At 39.5% G+C, this 12,248-nt stretch overlaps 1 protein-coding gene across 3 annotated transcripts in view; it reads left to right on the plus strand.

Annotated features, from left to right (window-relative positions):
- The window catches only part of LOC105253476 (nuclear hormone receptor E75), an 89,670-nt gene that overhangs the window by 37,947 nt on the left and 39,475 nt on the right, over positions 1-12,248 (plus strand). Inside the window, exon 1 of one of the 3 annotated variants that reach the window (XM_011261545.3) lies at positions 9,398-9,652. The exons of the other annotated variants lie outside the window; for them this stretch is intronic. Within the exon in view, the coding sequence (XP_011259847.2) occupies positions 9,487-9,652 (166 nt within the window). The 5' untranslated portion in view covers positions 9,398-9,486. Of the gene's footprint in view, positions 1-9,397; positions 9,653-12,248 lie in introns of those variants that run through there. 3 annotated transcript variants of the gene reach the window in all.

Genomic DNA, 12,248 nt, shown 5'->3' on the forward strand with positions numbered 1-12,248 from the left:
TGGCAAATCGCGTGCTCGCTCTCTCTCGAACGCCGACAGGAAAGTGGGTCGGCGGGGCCTTGGCGCGAGGCTAGTTCGTTCACCCTGCCTGCCCCGTAACTGGGGCAAGATGAAATTAACCGAACAGTCTTCCCCTCGCCCCGCCGTTCGCCAAGTAGAGCCGCGGTGAACTCCGCGACTCGTGTGGCCAATCGCCGTCGGATCGGTTCAACGAACTTCAACTGGGTCTCCCCATCTCCCCACCACCCTTAAGGGTAGGCTCTCCCACCCCAGTTTAGCTTTAGTTCAACGACGGCTAAACCTCCCCACCCACATCCACCAGCGAAGGTCACCAACACACGCCGACGTTTCGTCGTTGATCGGCCGAGCCGCTCGCACGTACTCACACACGCGGACATGCGTGACGCGTGACTTCGTAGGGAGCGGGTACACACGGCGACACACCGCGATGGTGACGTACGTGTGTACGTACGTACGGGCGCGTGCGTGCGTGCGTGCGTGAGCGCGCGCGCGCGCACCATCGGCCTATCATCGGCTGGGAATTCTCGGCGGCGTGGGCTTCGTTACGTAATCGCGAGATAGTGAATTACAAGCTGGACTACCTACTCGCGAGTCCCTCTCGCCGATCTCTCTTTTCTTTCCCTCTCTCCGTCTCTCACCTCGACCCGACTCCGACTGTCTTGGGTACCCGGAGAAAGTATCTATCCAGCTAGCTAGCCGCGCACCGCTGGACCGTGATCACTCTCGCTGCTCGTCGTCCCGGAATGCTTTCACCCGCTTCTTCGCGTCGCGAGTGGTCATCCTCTCGCTGCTCGCGACGCATCGTCATCTCCGGTGCACTGACCTGCCGTATGCGACGCGCGTACGGGGTGGGTAGTCGATGCCGCGTATTACGAATGCGCGTGTATGTTTTCGAGACGCGAAATTGTTTCCCCACACGTCCCTTTCTAAAAATTTATCTCATGAATTTTAAATTTTCTGACGCACTTGGAAATCATATTCACGTTCTTTATGCATATGTGCAATCGAGCGACTTTAATTAATGCATGCATGCATAACTTAAGTTGGCATTCCTTCGGAGTAAAAATCTCTTTAGACTTCAAGATCCATGTTCTTAATTGATTATCCAATTTTTTGAAGAAAATTGATTGAAATTATTAAAGCTATATTGAGGATAACTTGTACGATTCAGAAAGGAAGAGAGAGAGAAAGAGCATATTACGTCAGGATTATTATATATTCCAGGAACGAGTAAGTTCCTAAAAATTCGAAAGAAAGTCGATGTCGTAATAAAATCGCACGTCCTCCATTGGATATTTTCTAATTGCGCTTATGCCGATTGCTAGCTAACCACAAAAGCAAGACGCGCGGGCAATGGCCTGGCCTCCTCCCGGTCCCCAGTGACCTCGATTGATGCGCGGTGTCCTCTCCCAGTCCACCTTCTCCCTCCCCTCTTTTCCCACCCCCTCTAAGCGGAGCGTTGACTCGGCATCGTCCAATCAGAGGCCGGTTCGTCGACTCTCCGGGTTGCTCTCTCGGGGTCGTTCTAATCTCGCAACGTCCCTACGCCACAAGCCAAACTGACGAGAAGCCTGATAAGAGTACGATCCTGTCTCTCCTCCTCTCTCACACACACACACACGCGCACGCATTCTCTTTCTTCTTCTTTCTCTCTCCGTATCTCGCTCGCCACCCTTCCTCCCCCGCCTCTTCATTTTGCCTTTCTCTCTCGCTCTCACCGCTGCCGCCAAGGTGAACAACCTCGAATCGTGTCGACACTCTTATCGCTCGCGAGCTCGAAGCCCTTATCAAGTGAGCGCACGTTCGCTCGAGTTCGCCGAACCGCTAACAAAAATGACAATTTTTCTTGGTCATCGCGTAACACGACCACTCGTAAGCGTTTGTCCTCTATTAATGGAAAGAGTGGGAAGATCATGATACTTGGAAGAATCGACGACCCAGTTTGGCTGGTCGCGGTAAATATCGATGCTTTTGTCGTGAGCTTGTAGATAACATCTCAGTCCATTAGAAGATTACTCACTTTGTAGTAGTCATAGTAAATTTTGGTAGCTCATAATCAGTAAAACAAACAATGGTTGTTTCCAAATCGAAATAGATTTTTTTGGTTAAGAGAAGTGTATCACAAAAATAATATTTTTAATGTCCCGTGTTTAATTAAAATTAATTGATAACAATTATAAATACTCTCCACATTATTCGTCATCGTATTTAATATAAAATGCAATGAGATGTAAAATTGCATGAGAAAGGTAAATGGAGAAAAAAAGAAAGAGAAAGAGAGAGAATTGTCTTATTCCTCGTATACGTATTTCCCTTTCATTGGCATCTGGACGAACCACCTTCGCCGCTGCTTTAACTTCCTAGCCAGACCACTCTTACTTTCTTTCTGGTGAACCGTGCTTCGTTTGGATTGCGATCGAGAAAAGAGAAAAACAATTTTTACGTTACGTTTCCTACTGTATTACGCTGATCATCTTACTCAAATTTTCTCGCAAATTAATTGTACAAAAATCGCGTCGTCCCTTTCTGTCGCGTCTTTCGTTTTTCTTCGTTTTAACATTATTATATATTTTATTAATTCCGTTGGATTAAATCAACGAGAAAGGTGAAACGAGTGGCCATTTACGATGTAAAGTATTTCATAGAAATTCAAACGAATCGAACGATTACTCACGCGCGCCCTCGGAACTTATGTGGCGTAGGAAGGGTCGTGGGGGTGAAGGGAGGGCCGGTAACCTCGAGGCCAACGAACTCTGACCTACCAACCAGCCCCGGTATCGCTCATCCCTTCCTTCCATGCTAAGTATAGCATTTCTACCAACCTGTCGCCCTATGCTATAGATATTACATCTACCCCAACTTATGCATTCCACCTCCGCGTCACAGCTAGCTCATTCTCTCGAAAATTCGCCAATTCTATTCTTCTTGCCACAACTTAATATAAAATGCTCTTGCATTTGTTACAAAATTTTCGTTTTAAACAATATTTGCGTTATGCAATTTAACTCGCATGAGATTTTTCGAAAAAAACGTGAGAAGATTAAAGAGAACGAGATTTACTCCAATCTGTAGCAATTTTTATATATCTCGCTAAGAATGGAAATAAAATATTGCACAATAAATATATATATATATATATATATAATTTTTAAAAGATGTATTAAAATATATAAATATCTAGCGACGAGGAAAGAGAGAGAGGATACGAATTATTATAATGTATGGACCTTAAATTATCCTGCACAGATACATTCTCTAGAGTGATGTATATTTCTTTGGCAAGCGACCATAGATACTTTCAGAGGCAAGAGGGAGGTTCGCGAACGTCGAGGTCGCGAGGTCGTCGACCGCCGAGGGTAGCACTCACCCTAACTAGGCCAGCGGATCTCTCTTTCTCTCCCTCGCCCTTTCCCCTCTCGATACGCCCTTCTCTCGATTTCTCCCACCCTATATTATCATGCCCCCACTAGAACACGCAACCTCTCGGAGACGGGGTCCATGGTTCTGCTATTTTCGCGGGGCCACTTGACACGGATATACATAGGCCACCTACGTTTAGCGGGATAATTTGCGCTATCGAGGTCATTCCACCCTGCTTCGCGAGGACGAGGCAGCCGTTCCCGCTTAAGCCCCTGGGGTTTAATCTTTCGAGTTCCTCTGAAAGCGAGAATATCCTATGTGATTATCATGACAATAATGATATTTGACGAGATGTGCTTCCTTATTTACCTGCCTAGAGTCACTTAATCAATCTCGGCTGAGAAGCGATTTACGTTTGTCTGTAGATTATATAATCATTTATGCTAATTATATAATTTAATACTAATTATTATATAATTTAATACTAATTATTATATATCAACTCTTGAATATATTTCTTTTTTAAAGTGAAACAATGCAATTTTTATTTTTCCTTTTCAGTTTTTTTTAGCTTTCAATTTCGCAACTAACCGTGAAAGGCAAACTGAAACGGAAAACTAATTCCTTTTTTCTAAGATGACATATCCTATATTTTATTTTGTTTTATTTACATACCTTTTCTTTCTTCTGATGGTCCATAGAAGAAGAACAGTTACGGTAAGCCTTCCGGTGATTTCGGATGTTAAGAAAAAGGAGAAAATAATAAAAATGTAAAGAAAAAAATGCTCGAAGTCAATCGTAACTTAGTGATTTTTCGCCATGGTAGAAAAAAAAATAACACTTTATAGCTGCAGAACGTGCGAAGAGTTCGTCGAAGCGCGAAAGGCTTTTTTAATCCTTCAAACCTTTGCACATTTACGAGGAAACTACTATCGAGAGAAAGATTATTTCTTAAACTATATAGGAAGAAAATGACTCGGTTTCTCGGTATATAGGTCTGATCCCGTTAGGGTCCGCGTCGTTTTTAGCCTTTTGGTCCTTTTTTTACTATTTTTTTTTAGATTTATCGATGCAATGAACGAATTTTTGTCTTTGTTTAAGCATAATCGAGGTTAGAAGGTTCTGATTCCCGTTAGGGTTAAAAAAGGGTTTTAAAATTGCTAGCAAAAAATTGTATCATAAAATTGTATCATAAAAGTCCTTTTTTTGTAGGAAATGAAAGCATGAATAATTCTGTCTATATTTTTTATCTTTATGCGTAATAATTTGTATGCAGAATGTTTTTCATTTTATTTTTTAGATGTTTTCTTGTAATTTTTGTTCCGCAATTTTTTTTAAATAGACGATCGTTATCTGACATTTACATTTTTATCGAATATTTTCTTTAAATATTGATCCTAAAAATATCACATGATTGACAGCATGTCATACACGTGTCAATCGATTGATAACAAATCATTGAACTATGCGTCATAATAGAAAAGTAAATCCCGTATCTCTTTTTTCTCTAATCTTTTATCAAACGCTATTATTAATCGTTAGATTTAACATTAAGGCATTGACAAAAAAGTAATATCTTTTTGTTTTAGAAAGAAAACAAAAGAAAATTTGATTTTACTGACCAATTTTCAAGTCAAGTTTCTAACTTCATTAATTTATAATTTAATAATAATTCTAATTTCAATCACATTTATTATATTATATCCAAGTGTGCTATTAAACATGCATGTTTCTCCACACATTTTGTAATTATCATATCTATGGCTAATAAGATGCATCACACGGTTAACCGTGACGCATAAACACTTAATCACTCGAGTATCCGTCGAAAGAACATTCAGCTTTGGAGGGAGGAGGGAGAGAAAAAAAGTATTGAATCACGATTGAGAGGCGGCGTGAACGTCGAAGGCGCGCATACAGAGCGATTATCCTCGTTCGATGTCGATGAACCACTTGACGCGGATTCCGGCTCCGAAGGACACGAGATCGCCGATCCGCGACGAACTTCGCGTACAAATCAGTCGATATATCGGCGCACCCGGTTTTTTGCATACCCGTTTGTCTCTTACGCATGGCGCTAATCGCACCAATTGCAACTATTGTGTAAGTTATAAATATGGTAATAACGTATGTTGCTTAATGTCACACCGCCTGCCAATAAAGCGATACAATCGATATATATATATATATATATATATATATATATATATATATATAATATAAATGCTGGGCGTACAAGAATATGTGCAGATTGCTCCAGAACTGTCATATCTTTTTTCTCTCCGCAGTTATAGATTTTTTGATTATTCCCCTTATCTAGTATGCGAGGTTAACGTTTACGAAGTTAAACGAAGATTTATCGGTGATTGTGTTATCTAACTAAAACGATCGAATCACGAGTCCGTGAATACTTTTCTCGATTTCTCATTGCTAGGAGAAACACAGTTTCACGAAGAAACAACTTTGCGGTTTGTCGTAGTAATTTTAATTTAAAATCCGCGCGATCATCCTCGTAGGATGGTTCCGAGTGGATGCTACAATGACACATAATCGAGGGGGTGATGGTGTGCGTCGAATCCGTGTCGCGGTTGACCGGGTTAGGAATCGTGGTGAGATCGTTGCCCCAACGACCTGATATCACCCCGACCCCGGGATTCGTGGTGGTATGTCCATGGGAGGGTGGGAGGCCGGAAATGGGCGACGAGGACTGATTTCTCAAGCGCAACAGCGAATTTGTGCGTTTCGATTTTTATTAATCGTCGCAAATAAATCATCCAAAATAAATTACGTAAATAAATTTTTCATAGCGATGTAAACAGAAGCAATGTCTTAAAACTTTATAAAAGAGAAAGAGAAACAAACCGAATAAAGAGTTGAGAATGATTACTTTAGCTAATTTTGTTTTAAACATTACATTTACGTAATTATTTTTTCGCTGACATCTGACGGATTAAAAGATATATGATTTCTTAAACTGAAAGAAATATATAATTTTGTTAACCGATAAAGCGTAAGAATATTAATTAGAATATTATTGGCGAATTATGATTCTAGAAATTTCGCGTAACGTAAAGAACACGCGGTCGCTTGCTTTCACTTTCTTAGAATTACCGATTAACATCAAAGGATTGTGAATCACTTTCATCGAATTTCCGCAATAAGGACGTTTCACATTGCGCAATTTTTCAATCACTTTCATTAATATTAATGAAAGAAACTAATAATTCAACTGTTTACTACAGTATTATAAGTATATCCATATGAAAATAGACGCGTATAAATACAAGTTAATGTTCTGTTGAATACAAAATTAATCTTATTTCGGAATAGATTTGAGAGAAACTGAGAATATTATTAGGAGTCTAGGGCGAATTTTGGCGACGAAAAAGAGAGTCATCGCACAAATGAACGTAGCGAGAGAGAGAAAGAGAAGCACACGTGTGTTATGTGCGCCTACTTGTATGGAGGCATGCGTCAGTGATCTCTCAAGGCCTTCGCACATTAGCCGTTCGGTAGCGTTCGCACCGTCCCACTTTCCTTCGCGCCCGGTCAACGACCCTGTAGATAGGTGTAGTAGGTGCTCCAAGGTGATACACCAACACCAACGCGCTCGCGAATCTATTCCGTTTTTGCTACAGATTGTTTCAAGAAAGATACACATCGGAATCCTATTCTCGAAGCTGTCATGATCGAGGCCATGATTCTCGCGCTATTTTTGCGCGCGTAATCATATTAAATTTATCACAGCAAGAAAATAAAAGAGAAAGATTATTCTTCACGCGCAATCTTTTTCATGAATATAATGTCTGGTTTTTTTGATCGGAATTATATTGATTAAAATCTATCGGCATTGTCAACTTAAATTAATGTTGCAATCTCGAACAGATCTCTTTACGTTATTCTTCTGTAGCATATATATTTTTTTACAATGTATCTGTTACATATTTCTTTAAACTTAAAATACAATCGCTTATTAAATCAAATACTTGTAGGGAAAAAAAGATGTGTTGGAGTCATTTGTTTCGCAAAAGACTAATAAATCAATAATACATATGACAGTTAGCAAAGTCAGGATTATCGGTGAAGATGAGAGTCGGAAGCTCTTTTTAAACTTGTAGTTAATAATAATTAAAACAGATTTCAATGTGTCATTAAAGAAATGAAAAATGAAATCTAATTTATTCTGAATACCAAATTGATCCATTTCTAGAGAATCTTTCTTCGGAATTACTCTTTTTCAAGATTTTCTAGTATTTTAAACTTTATTGGAAAAAATTAGACTACAAAGAGAAATAAAATGCTGTTAAAAATTTTTTTTAGACATCCTATACATGAACACGCATTACGCGCATACGCGTGCAAAAATCTCATCGCACATATGATCGTGAAACGTTTCGCACGCGATCCGAGCGGAGGCGCCACTGCCTTTTGCGAATCTCTAACAAGAAGTCGGTACGACAGGAAATTCACATCTCGCGAGTCGGTATTGATACGATAAAACGGTCGAGATAACGTTATGGCCTATTAAAAGTGGACCTATCGATCTCGGCTTAATTTTCGAAGGCATCCAGTTTCGGCTAGCTGTCAAGATAGCATACTTGCCTAAGTGAACGAGAATAGAGTTAAGTCAGGTAGCCCAAAAAGGTAGTCGAAAGGTTTTATGAGACAGATTACAGTTAGGTTTTGTTGCTATATTGTGTAGTTTGGGGCTGAAAAACTGACCCTTCTGAGAAACATAATTTAATATTTTGTCAGTAGCTTTGTCAATATGTTATTAATAGGCCTATCGGTAAATGTGATAAATTTCTACTAATTTCGTGTGAGGTGCATCTAAAATTAAGTTTAAAAATAAGCATCTAAAATTTAATAAATTACAATTATTAACGTAGAAAAAAAATAAAAATGAAAAATAAGGTCTGTGAAAGGTTGGTGAATGTAATACCCGAGTAATTAGAATATTGACGCGCGTGATACATTAACGTCAAGCCTAAACTCTTATGCAATATGTATAGACAATGACAACATTTCTGCATATGATATCTATTTTTAGTTGATCAGTGTCGCGTGTCCCACTTGCGACAATATATGTATGACCGTACAAGTTTGTGATAATGGCACGAGATATAAAGTATCGCCTGCGAAATCGGCATAACTTAAGAATAACTTTGAATCGATTAAAATTCCTCGATAATAAGTATAAGTTTTGTCATAGATGCACATACACGCATACATGCATGAATAAATATATTTTTACATTGTTATATCAATTATATTAACATTAGTCTTTGTCTTTTTGTTGCAGGTAAGTTAATCAGTTGGTCAAACCTTGCGATATTACATAAAACATCAAGGAGTAAGTAATTGAATATAGTTAGAAAAAATAAATGTGTATCAAAAAAATATTAGAATATTCAGAGATTATCCGCGATATCCTTCTTTGAATCGTCCTCTCGCTGATTTTTATCAATAGTTATAAATTGATAGAGATATATCACGCACACATCTTAATGATTGTATCGATAACATCGCTCGGATGTATCGTTGCATTGTTCATGCGTTTTGTACTAACGGTTTGTTGTTAGTTATTAATGATTTCCGCTTATATCTTTCTATCTTATTTTTATCCCACCGCTATTTCTCGTAGATTTCCATTGTTCATAAACAGATATAAATACGTCCGACATCAGTGATTTGTAAAATCTAAAGATCGCGAGAAGAAACGAAGATTTCATTTCATTCAGATTTCATTATCATTCAGATAATTAAAGACACGTCGCGTTTTATATAAATGAAAACATAATGGAGAGTCCAAAATTGTCAGAATTTAATTTTCATCAAAATATATCCCTTCATTCAATCATCTCTTTGAGATCCCGAACTTTTTTCTGAAAAGGGATTTAACGCGCACACCCGCGCCCAGAAGGAATATAGAATTAGAATCTCCCCCAAATAGCGTGGGCACATTGACGCTTGCGCAAGAAGCCTCGCGTTTCATCCCGCGTTTCACCCCGCATCATTCATGGTCATATCAACCTTCGAGTACGCATCACCTTCCCATCGCGGGGGAACGCGCATTCCTTAACACACGTTGTCATTAACGCGGGTATGTCAACAATCGTGGTGCGCGATGACGCGAATGTGGACGCGATCGTCCGCGGACCGATCGTCGACTATAACATTACCCTGGATCCGATCGTCATCAGCGAGACGGCTACCATCGTAATCACCGAGACGCAGCAGAAAACCGAGAGACGTCATCAACGTGTCAAAGGTTCGATAAACGCAATGATTTGCAATAATATCTCGCTTATCCTTTCGATAGCTGAAATCTTGCGAATAGATGTGAAAAATAAGAGACGCTTGTTTAGTGAGCGAAAAGTCTAGTAATCAGATGTTCGATCTTGTCGATCCTGTCCGGATCTCAATATATGATGCCTCTAATAATTAATTATTATTATTCTCAAAATTCTTATTATTAAAAATAACAATAATAATAATATCTTTTGCATATCACTTGCTTATTTCGACGAGGTCATTTCTTTGAAAGGATATATTGTTCATCATCGTCGTTCCGCGCAGGATCGGCCGCGGGCTGATGTAGGATTGGACTAGTCTAATGATTCTTGTGTACCTCATAATAATATTAGAAATATGTATTTTTCTGATATGCAAATATTTTTGTGAGTCATAAATTTTTAGTTTTTCACAGACATTAAATTATCAAATTATTTCATTGTGTCATTTTAAAGCTTCCAGTAAGGTATGGCTCTGTTTATCTACGTAATAATCAAATTCAGCAAGAGTGTTCTCAGTACGAACATTGATCATAAATGATAATGATTAATATTTCTCGATATCTTGTATATTTAATATTTCGAATATCACTTTTAAGAAAAGGAACTGTTTGCATAAAGGGATATTTCTTTATCATAGACTGGGTGACGATAATTGTGGGCGTATCTCAAAACTAAGCTCTTACAACATATTACGAAATTTAGATTCCGCTCGAAGCAATCCTATTGCATTAGTTTACGTCTTTATATAATTTCTCATATACAATTGGATATATTTGGTATATGCAATTTGCGCGCCTTTCTCCGGGAAAAGCTTTGACACTGACTCGTATCGATTTTACCTCGAGCGGGGCTCACGTGCTCGTTGACATTGACATTGTCGGGCTGCACGGACGTGGGTCTGCCATCTGTCGTCCGCGAACTTACATACATGCACCTAACGATCAACTTGCACCGTGTACCGAGCGATGGCAGTTGCAGCATCACTTAAGGCCTCCAGAGAAGCGGAAAAAACGCGCCTTTTATCGTCAAAGTACGCCTTTTGCTAGATGTGTTTGATGAAAAACGATATCGCGTTCTAACTGTAAAAATTGATATTCTAATTTGAGTACAATTTGCTACTGTTAAATTTACCTAATGATCTTAGACAAACTGATGATATGATCTTAGAATTCGAGAATGTGGAGGTCGACTTATAAATTGCAATGTTTAACTTTGCCTGATTAGAAATTAATGAAAAAAATCTAATACGAAGAATGTCAATTATACAAATCCTGTATTTTCCTTCTCTAATCGCGAAATCAACCTATAATTTATAATATCTCGTTTCAATAAATTATTATTATCGAGTTAAATTATCTATTCTGGTGACAAGTACTCCCGTCACAGCGAGATCTAATTCCGAGGATAAACTACGCTCACCACGTCCCTGAGCACGCGTCGAGAGTGAAAAAAAAAAGGTTGAATAATAATAGATACGAGAATGTAGCAGCGTCGGTCGTTTTCGAATTTCGCAATTGCTCGCAAAACGACTCACGGCCGTTGTTGTACAATTTTATGTCGAGAGTGCGTCTATGTCCTTCTTCGAAGAATAATGTTCCCTTTCGTTCTACATTTATTCGCGACAATTTACTTAGTGGTCCGAGAGAAATATATCGCGTGGAGAGGCCATTTAAATAATTTTCTCAGCGTCAGTCGAGTCGCCGGTGCAACTGTTACTCCGTTTTTTTTTTTCTCGAGCGCTTATAAAAACCTGAAGATCCTCTAGGGGCGACGGGAGTCGCGAGGTGAGAGTGCTTTCACCTTTCTCTCTGACGTTGTCTCTCTTCTCGGCCGCGCTACTCGCTCCTCTTTCTCTCTCCCCTTGACAGCTTTTACTCTCAATCGCTCGCTACCAGCCTCTGCCACTCGGAGAAAGCTGCAGCTCTGACCTCGCGCTCGCGGCGACATTTCTTCTTTCTCGTCGATCTCCCCCTCCTCGCCAAAGACCCTCTCGCACTTGCTCTCATCTCGTCGACCCACCTTTGAAGTTGCGTCACGTCTCGCCGTCTCGCGTATCCCGACTGGGCTTTATTCGCATATGTGACACCTTTTCCCTTCGGCTTACATAAACGTGTCGCCGATTCTTACCTAAACGTTTCTCGCGAAACTCGAATGGATATTCATCGCGATCGCAATTTAATGGAAGCGACCAGCCGACCACCAAGTGTGCGCGTCATTTAAATGAATTTCGCAAGAATGTTTTTCTCGAGATTAGACAGTGAGCTATTAAATCTTCACTCGACCATTTAACAGTTGACAGGACAGAACGAAATTGCAATTGCATTAACAGGCTGAGATCATGAACAAGATTATTAATAGATTCTCGTATTCTTTAGAGACTGAAATCTCTTCTATAACAAAAGAATATATCCGATGCCTTTGATTCTTTAAATATATTTAACGCTCGTTTAAATGGCGCTTAAACGAATCTTAAGACTTAAGCCAGGCCGATAATGAACATCTTTAGAAACAAGAGCGAAATTTCATCACGGCGTCTCGCAAATGAGGCGACTGTTTTTACAGTCAGATATG

Source organism: Camponotus floridanus, unplaced genomic scaffold (genome assembly GCF_003227725.1).
Source record: "Camponotus floridanus strain SB8 unplaced genomic scaffold, Cflo_v7.5 scaffold49, whole genome shotgun sequence".
Classification (NCBI taxonomy): domain Eukaryota; kingdom Metazoa; phylum Arthropoda; class Insecta; order Hymenoptera; family Formicidae; genus Camponotus; species Camponotus floridanus.